The 15000-nt window shown below is 32.0% G+C and overlaps 1 protein-coding gene across 2 annotated transcripts in view; it reads right to left on the bottom strand.

Annotated features, from left to right (window-relative positions):
* LOC137647212 (short-chain dehydrogenase/reductase family 16C member 6-like) overlaps positions 1–14522 on the bottom strand; it is a 14927-nt gene extending 405 nt beyond the window's left edge. The window contains exons 1-7 of one of the 2 annotated variants that reach the window (XM_068380559.1): positions 14330–14522; positions 10686–10956; positions 9494–9618; positions 7760–7870; positions 5349–5510; positions 4088–4170; positions 1756–1875 (exon numbers count right to left, since the gene is read on the bottom strand). In XM_068380559.1, coding sequence (XP_068236660.1) covers positions 1756–1875; positions 4088–4170; positions 5349–5510; positions 7760–7870; positions 9494–9618; positions 10686–10926 — 842 coding nt within the window. In that variant the 5' untranslated portion in view covers positions 10927–10956; positions 14330–14522. The remainder of the gene's footprint in view (positions 1–1755; positions 1876–4087; positions 4171–5348; positions 5511–7759; positions 7871–9493; positions 9619–10685; positions 10957–14329) is intronic. The other variant, XM_068380558.1, reaches the window with a different exon arrangement.
* Positions 14523–15000: the final 478 nt, after the last annotated feature.

Raw genomic sequence — 15000 nt, 5'->3', positions numbered from 1 at the left:
ACAAATGAGATGATAATTGGCTAGAAGTGATTTATGAACAAACGGGAAGGAAATAAGAAAATTTCATGCTGTTATGATTTTTTTCCTTTGATTTGCATAGGCGGTTTAAAGTTTGGTTTTTAAATTCTAATCTCCTACCCGTTGTACTTTCAGTAAAAATAGGATCTTAAACATTTTTTATACTGTGTTAAACTAAACAACAGTCCAAAATTTAAGAATTTAATATTTATCTTAGTAATTTTATATATAGTATTCTGACTGTGAAATTATTGAGTTGCGTTATGAAAGGAAGAATTTATAAATCTTCTAGTGTCTGTTAAATGAAAAATGACGTTACTATTAAGGAAATCACTTATCATACCAACGTGGTATTCAATATACATCCATATTATTTTGTATATAGTATTCTGACAATGAAATTGAGTCACGCTCTAAAAGGGAAAATGTATATATCTTGTCATGTTTGTTGAATGAAACATAATTGAAGAATGAATTAAGGAAATTGCTTATCATACCAACGTGAAAATCGACGTTATCTGAATTATACTACTTGGCTTTAACCTTGATTTTAGCTTGGCTAACCTCGCATGATCTAGTAACAAAACACAACAACTCTCGAAATACGTCATAATTGTGATAATTAACGAATTACTAAATAATGATACTAAGAGTGAATGTAAAAAACTCTTAGTTTTTTTTTTTCCACATAACACATTCATTTACTCTTACAGGTTTGCAACTACATACGGGGTTTATTTTCAATGATATTATAAGAAGACGTGAGGCCGTAGAAGTATGAAGTTGCTAATGTTGTGGAAGTTTATTTTTCCTGTAGTGCCAATTGTTACGGAAACTCAATGATGTGAAATATATATATATATATATATATATATATATATATATATATATATATATATTCACATATATGAATATATATTTATATATACATATATATAAATATATATATCTGTATATATATATGTAAATGTATATATATTATATTTATATATTTATATATTATTTAATATATTATGTATGTGTATATATATATATATATATATATATATATATATATATATATATATATATATATATATATATTTATGTATATGTATATATACATAACAGTATATGTATATAAACACACTATATTTATATAATTATATATATTATATTTATGTGTATATACATATACATATACAGTATATATACTCACACATCATAGACAACAAGGAAAACATTAAAATACAAAGGGAATCATGACCGGTTTCGTCTCACGACCTCAACTTGACGAGACCTGTTAGATTTCACTCAGTATTTTCATATTTTCCTTGTGGTTTATTACGTCTGAACATCACATGTTCCTCTGGGCTTTACACGCATACACACACTCACACACATATATGTGTATATATATATATATATATATATATATGTGTGTGTGTGTGTATATAGATGTATATATATATATATATATATATATATATATATATATATATATAGTATATATATGTGTGTGTATACATATACATACATATTTACATATGTATATAAATCATACTTCAACATAAAAATTGTTACTTCTACCTTTCCATCAAGTATTGAAATTACTATAGAGTAAAATATTGAATTTTCAAAACTTAACATTATTAACGAACTGTACACTGAAAATCATTTCAAGAATTATCGTATTGTCTTTAACGTACTATCTGTAAGGGCACACAGGGAGACCCTTAATGTATCTGAAAAACTCACTGTCTCAGTATGAGGCCGATTCTCATGTGCTTCGGAAGCATGAGGACAGGTACGTCCATCAACGTGGCATCGACAGCTTCGCTGGCCACCCATTCAGGGGACAGGATTGGGAAGAGCGAACTGGAAGAGATTCGAGAGAGTTAGATCTTAACATTAATTCAGAATTATCTGTAAGTGTAGATTTTTATGCTTTTTATCACTGCATAGTTCTGATCTTATATTTATTAATATGCAGTACTGAACTTGATACGTTTTTGTATTGGTATTCCTATAGTTTCTCTCTATATATTTTTACACTATATAATAGACAATGTCTTGGTTGCGTTAAAAAATCGAAGATAGTTTCTCTTAGAGTAATATCCCAAGTAACATATATATATATATATATATATATATATATATATATATATATATATATATATATATATATATATATATACTGTATATACATATACATATGTATATATATATGTGTGTGTGTGTGTGTATTCATGTGTATGTGGTATTCGTTGACTTTGACATTTTGCTGTAGGTCATAACCTTTTATTCTCATCCTGCTTTCTCTTTTCTTTTGGGTTCTTGTTCAATCTTAGGAATTGTTTATTGTCATTCAAGTTGTCATCCCTCTGTATGTTTTCTTCTCTCTTAATGGTATCATAAACAAAAGATTTGACAACCTTAAAGCCATGGAACCTAGTGGAGACATATCATATGTAGATGTGGAGAGCCTATTCACCAATGTTCTAATTCAGAAGACAGAAACTAATAGCCTGCAGTGGCATGTAAAATTCCCAAAGAGCTTTCCAGGAAGATCGGGAACGTGCGAGACAGTTATTAAAAAAAAAAAAAAAAAAAAAATCCTAGCAACCTTATTGACGAAATTATATGGATAGAAATGGGGGAATTTTGAGCTAGTGTCAAACTCGAGTAAACATTGCAAAAAGATAATTATTTATCACAAAATGGACTAAGATACAACCTAAAGTCAAGAAGTAGAAAATCACTTTGGATTAAGACCAAAGTCCCCCTTAGAGGAAGTAAGGCTGAAGGTTTACAAAAGAGGGAACTTATGATAAAAAGCAGTATACCAACCAGTGCCCAAGGAGTTTAAGACCAATGCTTTTTTTACAAATCTAAATGCTTGAAACAGAAGTTCAAGCTTCTAAATTTAAACTAAATTGGTCACATAACAACAACACTCTGTTGTAGAATTTCAAGCTTATCACAACAGTTTGCTCTCTTTTTTCATTTTAAAGATGGCCTGAGTCCTATAATGTCCTCTGGTGTGGTTTTTAGATTTATTCGCTTGAAGTGTAACTCTGGGACCTTTTATTATTACTTGCTAAGCTACAACCCTAGTTGGAAAAGCAGGATGCTATAAACCCAAGGGCTCCAACAGAGAAAATAACCTAGTAAGGAAAGGAAATAAGGAAATAAAGAGGAAGAGAAACAAGATAGAATATTGTGGCCGAGTATACCCTCAAGCAAGAGAACTCTAACCCAAGACAGTGGAAATCCATGGTACAGAGGCTATGGCATTACCCAAGACTAGAGAACAATGGTTTGATTTTGGAGTGTCCTTCTCCTAGAAGAGCTAATTACCATAGCTAAAGAGTCTCTTCTACTCTTACCAAGAGGAAAGTAGGATCTACCAAGAGGTAGATGGTCAGAATTGATTCCTATACAGGTGAGAGCTTTCGAACAGGTTGCTGAGTTTCCAGCCCAGAACGCTCCAGTATTCGCAATCATGCTAATATATGCAAACTAAATATTGACAATAAATATTTAAGCATTATAGGCAAGAGTCAAATAACCATGACTTGCCTAATCTTGATTCAATAATGATTAAAAGACCATTTCCAGCGTTAAACACCCAAGCTTCAATTCAATTATATCTGCTATAGAGTTCATCGTTTTGATTTTATTGTTGATGGCATTTAGTTTTACATTACGCCTCTGTGATGTTGGTTCCGATATTGTGTTTAATGTATTTTTTTTTTCTTGGACCAAATTTTTCCTGTTTCTTGATGTTTTTACATGCTGGCTATTTGTATCCCTGGAAAATGTGATTATGAGAATCACGAAACGTTGAGATTGATAAATAGATTTTAGGAACCAAGTACTTTCCCAGTCCATATCCCCCTTCCAAATTACAAAATGTACATGAACGGCGGTTGCTAATTTCACTGATATGTATATATATATATATATATATATATATATATATATATATATATATATATATATATATATATATATATATATGGTACTAGAGGATTGACCAGATATTTCATAATGAGAAATAGTCGCATAGTAAAATTTAGAGACTTACTTTGTCACCACACCTTCAAACATCCCTGTGCTGATGTAGATCGGGCAAACTACAGTTGTTTTTATACCAGTTGCTCCTTCGGCCTAAAATGAGAGATAAACGAAAGTTAACTATAGTCAACTCTTTTTAGTGAGGCAGATTTGCACCGACTCGCAGGGGTGCCCTTTTAGCTCGGAAAAGCTTCCTGATCGCTGATTGGTTGGACGAGATAATTCTAACCAATCAGAGAGCAGGAAACTTTCCCGAGCTAAAAGGGCACCGCTGCTAGGTAGTGCAAATGCGCCTCATTAAAAAAAATTGAGTATAAAATAATCTACCTATTTTATTCGTTTCTAAAGTTTCTTATTAAATAACTAATAATTTTACTTTACTTTCCAACCTCTTTTATGTAACCTAGTTTGTCTGCACAGTTTTTCTATTGGCAGGTGTTGATAAATTCATTTTTTTATGTACTAATATATACTTAAGATTATGCTTCTGCGCATGTAGATTAATTGTTCTACTTTAATTTCCTGTTAGGTCTTGCTTATTAAAGTTGTCTGACTTGAAGATGTGATGGTCTCTCTCTCTCTCTCTCTCTCTCTCTCTCTCTCTCTCTCTCTCTCTCTCTCTCTGTTTAATTCCAGATATGACTTTTCTTTTCATAGAGCTAACAAACATAGTCTTCTAACTTTTCATACTTGGGCCATCTTGACAAACCATGTTGAGTGTTGATAAATGAGTAGATTTTATGATGACGTATTTGCGAATATTAAGCAAGCCGATTTCACGTTCACAAATAGCTATAAAATAGTATAACAGTATAACAATTAAGCAGAAGCAGGTATAAATCAATAAATGACACAACTATTAAAACATGGATGTCAGATAGACAAAAACTATAAGGGGAAAGCATATGGCGATTAAGCATATTCTCTCTCTCTCTCTCTCTCTCTCTCTCTCTCTCTCTCTCTCTCTCTCTCTCTCTGAAACGTCCATTCCTAGTAATCTGCTGGACGACAGATAGTCCCGCTCAAACTCGATAGTCCCTTCAGTGTCTGGAACCTCACCATCCTTGCAAGCTAAGCAAGGGGAGTTTGGGGTAGCCTATAGATCTGTCTGCTGAGTCATCAGCAGCCATTGCCTGGTCATCTCAGGTTCTAGCTTGGGTATAGAGGGGTCTTTGGCGTTGATCATATGTATATATGGTCAGTCTCTAGAGCATTGTCACTATCCCTTACCTCTGCCATTCATAGGTGACCTTTAACCCTTTAAACCTTACCTTCAATTCCAAGCGGAGAGCTTCATCAAATCCCACGGCCGCGAATTTTGAAGAACAGTAATCGACCAATCCGTTAGCGCCAATCCATCCTGCCATGGATGCAATGCTGACGATGTGGCCTCTGTTTGATAGGAGCATGTCACCCAAGAAGGCTTTGACAGTCTGCATTGAGAAAATGAGAAACATTGGAAGCAACGGAACGTTGTAATGGAACTATTTCAAATAAATATAAAGCTAGCCATAGTTTACATATTTTTAATTATTTATTATCATTATTATTATTATTATTATCATTATTATTATTATTATTATTATTATTATTATTATTATTATTATTGTTGTTGTTGTTGTTGTTATTTGCTAAGCTACATCCCCAGTAGGAAAAACAGGATGCTGTAAGCCCGAGGGCTCCAACAGGGAAAATATCCCAATGAGGAAAGGAAATAAGTAAACCTCAAGAGAAGTCATTAACAATTAAAATAAAATATTTTGAGAAAAATAACAAGATTAAAATAAATCTTTCATATATGACCTATAAAAATTAAAAGATAAACAATGGGAAGAGAAATGAGAGAGAATCGTGTGCCCGAGTGTACCCTCCAGCAAGACAGTGAGAATGAGAATGAGATCGTGTTGGGAGAAGTCATGCATGAGTTTAGTAGAATGATAATAGAAAATCATCCTGTTAACTAAACGACGAATTTGAATTTAGCCTTAACTGAGAAGAGTGGAGATACATTTTGAATATTACGTGGTATTGTAACATGTATGTAGTGCATCTTAAATTACATTTGACGTAAAACCTATGCATCACTTTACAGATCTTACAGAAATGTTGATAAGAAACAAGAAAGGCTTTACACTTAGTTTTAGTACATGTTTTTTGTTGCTGAATGACTCAACATTTTTGGTAACCATTGTAACTAATGAGAAGCCTCATGTAATTTGTCATAGCCTACGTTAACTGAATATAGCCGTGACAGTATGCGAACAATGCCATCTACATTAAAGAATTCTAGCTAGAGGCATTTAAAAAGATGTTGTTATTCGAACTTTATAACCTCTAATCTTAAATCCGATAAAGAGATTAGATTGTTTATTCACTCATACGTGATCAGTGGATGATAACACTTACTACGTGTTCGTTCTTTTTAGCTTTTAACCTGCGGTGATGTGTAAAGTAATTTTAAGCAAATGTTTGAACTACGTAGGTAGAGGGACTGTGTTAATAAATCTAAAGGATTTGCAGTCTTCGACAAAAGATTTATTTACTGAATTGGACAATAGATTATTTTTAGTATAGACTAAGGAACAATTGTGTGTTCTATTTTAAGCGATATCTTCGTTCTGTCCTTCATTCTAATCGAATACTTCAAAGTCATCGTTTTATCTTGTAATGATAGTTCTTTCTTGCTACCTCACATATTCAAATTCATATAGAAAGTATAACACATATTCGTCAGTAATTTTAACTGCTTTTGATTATGTAGCTCTCCTATAATTTACAGATCTTGGACAGTGTAAAGCCTTTGCTCAAGTTTTTTACATGAAATGTTGCATTTTTTTTCTTCATGGATATGTTTGATCATATATATATATATATATATATATATATATATATATATATATATACACACATTTGTTTATATATATATATATATGTATATATATACATACACATATATATATACACATATTGTATATATGTATATATAGATATATATATATATATATATATATATATATATATATATATATATCTATATTTCTCTATATAAAAAATATATATATATATATGAGAGAGAGAGAGAGAGAGAGAGAGAGAGAGAGAGAGAGAGAGAGAGAGAGAGAGAGAGAGAGAGAGAGAGAGAGAGAGAGAGTGAGTATACACATACCGTGAAAAGATAAACTATAGTACTATTTTATCCTTTTTCCTCTTCAGTTATTTTTACCATGATGATCGCTCTCTATATTAATTATATAACATAATGTATGTAGTTACGTTATATGTAATTAAGCGATATTTTTTTTTTTATTATCATTTTTTTTTTTATCATCAAGCGTATGATGATGACTTTGAGGAAATAATAAAGTATGCGTTATATATATTATGTTTTAAGGCACCTATTGTTACACTATCCTAAATTATATTTAATCTTATGGTATTATCAAGTATATACAAATATTGGAAGATATTTATAAACTTCAGTCCAATAAACAAATTAAATTAGGATGTTTTTGTAAATGACACGAAATTTTATATGTTAATTTTTGCTTTAGTTTTATGCGTACGTTCACTCTTGTCTATTCATTACTTATAGCTCTAGTCACGGTTGTAAATTACATTTTGATGTAAATGAAAGAGATCTAATTTGCTAGATATATGAGTAATAATGATAAAGATAACTTACCCAGAAATGACTGAGCGAGTTGACTTCGAACGTACGGATGATACTCTCGTCAGGACTCTCCAGGAGTTTCTTCCCTGTCACGATACCTGCGTTGTTCACTAAGATGTCAACCTGAAAGCCAAGGGTAGAATCAAAATATTTAAGACATATTAGAAGGGAAATGTCATAGTCTGGCTTTTTAAGAATAGGATTTTGACAAATTATTTGAATATAGGATTTGTGGTGGACGATGTGGTAACGTCCCTGACTGGTGATCGCCAAACTCAAACTTTTTAGCTTCTTTTGTCGCTGCAACCTCACCATTCTTGTGAGCTAATGAGTGGGAGTTCGGGGGAGCCTATAGGTCTATCTTCTGAATCATCAGGAGCCATTGCCTGGGCCCCCTTGATCAGGGCCAGATCCTAGCTCGGGTGGTGAGGGGGCTTAGGCGCTGATAATACACACACACACACACACACACATATATATATATATATATATATATATATATATATATATATATATATATATATACTAGGGCTTTGTCCTGCTCGATAAGGCAGTGTCACTGTCCCTTGCCTCTGCCATTCATGAGTGACCTTTAAACCTTTAAGGAAAATCAAATCTTGATGTGATAATATGCAAAGACATCTACAAACTTTATAAAATGTAATTTCTTTATGTAAGCATGACTTTAGTAACACCCGGGACATGTAAATGAATGACTGTTTATTTTGTTGTTAAAGAAATGTCATAGAGTCCAGCTTTTTAAAATAAAGTTTGGCCATATAGTTTAATTATAGTCTGAGGAAAGTAAAATCCTGGTGCATTTATAAGCAAAGAGATCTACAACCTTTATAAACTTTAATTTAAATAAGGAGGACTTTAATAACACCCTGAATAGGTAAATGTTTTTTATTATTTTCAAAGGATTTCACTAGATTATGCATAATCATGATCAGATTAGGTTCGGGCCAAAGATAATCCTATTTCAAAAACTGGGATTATATTAACATCAAGGTTAATACAATATCTTTATAATTCAAAGGTTGAATTATCTGCGTTAAACTGTATACTAATATAGTACTTTATATTTTAAAGGAAGTTTGCAAATGATTTAAGGCAAATGTCATCGTAGACCTTTGAAAACATAACCTGGAATTTTTATGATAAGTAGTATTTCTTTTATGGACGTGGCTAACAGGCAAAACGTTTGTGTGATATAAATTACATTTTTCATTAAGCTTGTCAAACGTTTCCGCTTATATATATATATATATATATATATATATATATATATATATATATATATATATATATATATATATACATATATACATGCATACATACATACATACACACAGGGATATATATCTGTATGTATGTTTGTATGTGTATATATATATATAATATATATATATATATATATATATATATATATTTATATACACATATACATACAGTGATATATATGTATATATATATGTGTGTATATATACATATATATATATATATATATATATATATATATATGTATATATATATATATATATATATTATATATATATATATATATGTATATTGTATATAATATATATATACATACACACACACATACATACACACAGGGGTAAAAGAACACAAACAGATCACGATGCTGAGATCGAAAACGGCAAGATTAAAAAAGAAGTCTTACACATCTTAATGACAATAAAACGATCTAAAAAAAAAAAAAAAAAGGTAAAATCTACTGACCTTCCCAACTTCTTCTTTGACTCTCTTGGCTGATGCATAAACATCCTTTCGGTTGCAGAGGTCAACAGTATAACCCCGACAAAATCCACCAGCATCTGCGATCTGGCGAACTGTCTCCGCGTTCCCTGGAAACAAACAATTTGGTCAAATGTCTTGCATTAAAAATGGCAACTGATGATACCTTTCCCTGCAATTTATTTCCGGTTGACATGTTGTTAACCTTTTAAAAATGGCAACTGATGATACCTTTCACTGCAATTTACTTCTGGTTGACCTATTGTTAACTTTTTAAAATGGCAACTGATGCTACCTTTCACTGCAATTTACTTCTGGTTGGCCTGTTGTTAACCTTTAAAAATGGCAACGGATGCCACCTTTCACTGCAGTTTATTTCTGGTTGACCTGTTGTTAACCTTTAAAATTTGCAACTGATATCACCTTTCACTGCAGTTTATTTCTGGCTGACCTGTTGTTAACCTTTTAAAAATGGCAGCTGATGCTACCTTTTTATTATTATTATTATTATTATTATTATTATGACTAGTTAAGCTATAACTCTATTTGAAAAAGGAAGATGCTATAAGCCCAAGGGCTCCACTAGGGAAAATAGCCCAGTGAGGAAAGGACATTTATTTATTTCTGTTTGACCTGCAGTTAACCTTAATTGTACGATACAATTCATCATCCAATTAGTTGAATTGAACGTCTAAGGTTTCAGATTTCATCCACTGAATGAACCACTATGTGAAATCTCGTTCTAGAAGATTTCCAATTTCCATGTGTTATCACATTTAGATGGAACGTTCTGTTGAACTTTATACATTTCACAATGTACTTATTTCTAGTAAAAATAAAAATTAGGCATAAAACCCTGAATGCTTGATGATACAGATTTTTTTTTTTTTTTTTTTTTTTTTTTAGAATTATCTATGCGGTTGAGATGTGGCATTCATTTTAAATGTCCCTTTCATGTACATAATATACAATATATGAAATGGGTAAAAGGGTCTAGTCATGAAAGATGTTTTATTAATACCTTGATAAGAGACCTGCAAATCTGACGACCCCCATTTTATCGAAATTCTATTCACAAGAAGGGGATGTATTTAATCAGAATGTAATTTAGTTTTAACTTATTCTGATTACATTCTCCACCATAACCTAATGACTAATAACTACCCTCAATCCTTACCTTCTGGGTTGACATCCCAAGTGACGATCTTAGCTCCCCTGGCGGCAAACTTGAGACACATCAGACGTCCTATTCCAGACCCTCCTCCCGTCACAAGGACGATTTGTCCTGCGATATCCTTCTTGAAGTAATCCCGTGGCAAGCACGTCCTCGCGATGGATTCTATGATGCAGTAGAATGTGTATACCATTGTGTATAAGACTTGCAGTATGGCAAGACCTATGCTTGCGGGATCCGCCATCTTGGTAAACTTCTTTTTCCGGTGGAGCTGCTGGAGGAGATATAGACGGCTATCAGAGCAGGTTATCTCATTTGTTGGTTGAAAGTTATAAGTGATTTGGTTAATCTGATATAGAATATCCATGTTAAAAAGATGAGGATTTGCATATTTTCTTGAATTTAATATTGTTATTATTATTATTATTATTATTATTATTAATTATTTATTATTAATGATTAATTATTAGCAGCAGCAGCTAAGTTACAATTCTAGGTAGAAAAGCAGGAGGCTCCAACAAAAAACAGCAGCCCAGTGAGGAAAGGAAATAAAGATATGGAAAATAGGGAATTAATTGCATTCGTACATTATGGTAATATGAGGTTGATATATATATATATATATATATATATATATATATATATTATATATATGTGTGTGTGTGTATATATGTATGTATATATATATATATATATATATATATATATATATATATTATGAATATGGGCATAGTTTCAGCAAAATTAATATATACAGCTAATATGAAATTTAAGACTAGTTCCATCACAAGGGATGAAATGGAAAAATAATAATAATAATAATAATAATAATAATAATAATAAAAGGCTTCTTACACTAAATGTTATTTACTTCTTTTGTGATTGTGATTTCTAAATTCCCCGACACTCTAATCTTAACTGCTGAGACCCAATATCTTTTTATCAATAGTTTCCTAATCTATTGCCGATAAGACTGACCAGCGAGGAGACCTCCTCTTATGAGAAGAAATATCTCTCTTAGAGATAAGTACCTTTACTTGAAAACTATTTTGAAATGTTGATGACTTTTCTTTTGTCATTTCAAGATAAGAATTCTTGTAAGAATATAACTATCGTTATTTTAGGGATGACCGTTATTTCATGGTAAAAAAATAGCTTTCGTTATTTATTTCAGTATCTGGGAAAGACTCACTCGTCTATTCGTTTAGCCAGTGTTAGTGCTTGAATTTGATATTAATATTTTACTGGATATAAAATATGGATATTGCGAACAAAAATCTGCATTTACCTCTTAACAGTGTAGCTTCGTTATTTCAAGGTTAACCGTTAATTCATAGTCAAAAATAACTTTCGTTATTTTATGGATGTCAATTATTTTAATATCTGAGAAAGACTCTTCTCTTCGTCTAGACAGTGTTTGTGCTTGAATTTCATATTAATATATATAAAAACTGTATATAAAATGTGTTTATTGTGAAAAAAAAAATCTGCATTTGCCTATAAAAGTGTAGCTACAGTGAGTAAGGCTTGAGAATGTTAAAGTTAAAGAAAATGAAAATGTAATTACTTGTTGATCAAGTCTCGATTTTTGGTTGTAATGTATGTGATTCTTAGTGTCCAAATGTTATATAAATAATTTGACGTTTTAAGATAAGACGCCAAGACGCTGTCAGTTCGTGCAGTATAATCTTTACAAGTCACAATCAATCATTTATCAAATTCAAGTGATAAGAAATGAAGTCCATTATATTATTTGAATAATCTCTGTTAGGGTTGAAGCTAGAGTGAAAAGATTGAAATATGATGATTCTTTTTAACTTATTCTATCCAAGATCCTAAATAAACGTTGAAATCTTAACAAATCGTAATCTTAGTTTTCTGTTTACGTAACTGCTATTATTTTCACCAGACAACAGAGGGAACACAAGGGCATTTAAAGATATCAGTACAGATAATCGAGTAAGACTTAATCTAACTAAAACTTCAGCATGAATATGTACAGTGTGCTGTCATAAGTGTCGAGTTGAATTATGCCTCTTAACATTACTGTCCCGGTATCTGTTTTAAAAGGTTTAAAGGGCACTCATTAATGGCAGAGGCAAAGGACGGTGACACTGCCCTGTCAAGCAGGACAATGTCCTAGAGACTGGCTATATGTAGCCTACATATGATCAGCGCCCGAGCCCCATCTCCACCCAAGCTAGGACCAAGGAGGGCCAAGCAAAGACTGCTGATGACTCAGTAGATAGAACTATAGGTTCCTACAAAACCCCCATCCTAAGCTCACAAGGATGGTGAGGTTGCAGCGACCAAAGGAACTAACGAGTTTGAGCGGGACTCGAACCCCAGTGTGGTGATCACCAGTCAAGGACGTTACCACATCGGCCACCACAAACCTAGTAGTAACAGGGTTAGGATTAGAAAAGAGTGGAGGTTAATGGTTGAACACCATATCCTTATCTTCTCTCTTCACTCCATTGTCTACTATAATATTATTATTGTTATTAATTCATATTGCGGAGGTCTGTACTGTTGATTAAGGAAATAATTGATTAGATTTTGTACAGGTTCTCGAAATTTTTACTTATTGGTGCATTTTAAATTTAAAAGCATTTCTTTTAATGTTTGTGGTAGATCTAGAGAAAGATTCAGGATTTTTAACATGTTTGTTAATACCACAGTATAAGGCAGTTTCTCGAATTCATTTGCTTAAGCCTGCTACCTTTTTTTATATGATGGAGTTACAAACAAATTCTTTTACCGTTCAAGAAGATATGCACTCTATAAGCGGTTTCTAGAAGAAAGCTAGTATAACGTGTATAAACTTAATACACAGTGCATTACAATTCCGATATGATTTTATTTTATTGGTAGATCTAGATAAGGATAAAGAACTTTTAACATGTTTGTTAATACTGAAAGGAAAGGCAATTGCTTAAATTATTTCCATAGCCCCTGTTACACGGCTGTTTTTATACATGTCTTACGATCATATTCCTTTAGCGTTCAAGAAAATATGCACTCCATAAGAAGTTTTTAGAAAGTTAACAATAGTAAAGACTTACAGCAGAATCTTCTAGTATCGGTATAACTTGCATGAACTTAATACACAGTGCAGCACTGTGATTTGATTTGATTCTTTTGTATATTCTTCGAATCTGAAAGTCGATGTCTTTATATTTAGTCTTTTAACAAATCTATTTCTTTCACCGCGAATGGGCAATTCAAGTTATAACAGCATCAATTACAGTATTATTCTACGTATAGCTGTTGCTGTGGCTGCTTCCCAGGTCACGTGACGAGTCGGTGATTACATTTCATGAGTGGTCGTCGGTCCGAGTCCAACGTAGTTGTCGATGTTTGTAAGGTTTTTGCGTTTCATTTCTTCCTCTTGAAACTTTTAAGATATCGTGTTGTTTTAAATATTTATAAAACGAATGAGATATGTCTGTTGCATGTGGTCTTTTTATTATTAAAAAGAATTTGTGCCTTACATAAGTTTTCTCCTAGAATGTTTGGATCTATTTGTTATTATAAAGTCTGTGAGTAGCGAAGTTTTTGTCCACAAGAACTTATAAAAAGGCACAATGTCCTCATCACTTCGTTGAAAGAAACAAAAGACGCATTATCTTCACGGTAGAACTAACCTTAAACTGTACAGACGAGGAGGAGGAGGAGGAGGCCCAGAGTGCGGGTGTGTTACGCCAGGCTGGTAAATCCACACTAACCGAGTAAGGAGAGTCGGACCCTTAAGTGAGGGGCTGAGTGAGGGCACTAGTCTGGGTGGCACACTGGCACTGTCCTCGACTCGTCTTCTCTCTTCTGCTGCCGGCTCTTCAAGTAACCGTTCTTTCAATGCTGGCAGTTTTTATATTCATATCCGAAGGAAGTCACGTACTTTTTTATTGTAGATTATAGGAAAGAGGAAACAGTGACGAGCGATATGATATCTAAATGTTTTTAATAGATAGGAAAAAAACGGCTTTGAGCAATATGATAGGTGATATATCCTCAGTAATATACAGTATACGTAATTCACATTGTGATTATATACAAGTATATATACATATATTTATTCATATATACATGTGTAAATATGTATGCATTTCTATAGACATGCTGTGTATACTGTATGTATATATATACACACACACATATATATATATATATATATATACATACATACATACATACATACATACATACATACATACATATATAAATTACAAATTTATACACATATGTAAATGGATATAGGTATATGTATAGATACATAGATTGATGGAAATATACGTATATATATATATATATATATATA

This window comes from Palaemon carinicauda, chromosome 9 (genome assembly GCF_036898095.1).
Source record: "Palaemon carinicauda isolate YSFRI2023 chromosome 9, ASM3689809v2, whole genome shotgun sequence".
Classification (NCBI taxonomy): domain Eukaryota; kingdom Metazoa; phylum Arthropoda; class Malacostraca; order Decapoda; family Palaemonidae; genus Palaemon; species Palaemon carinicauda.
The sequence above is the reverse complement of the archived record's forward strand: the minus strand, read 5'-3'. Positions and strand labels throughout refer to the sequence as shown.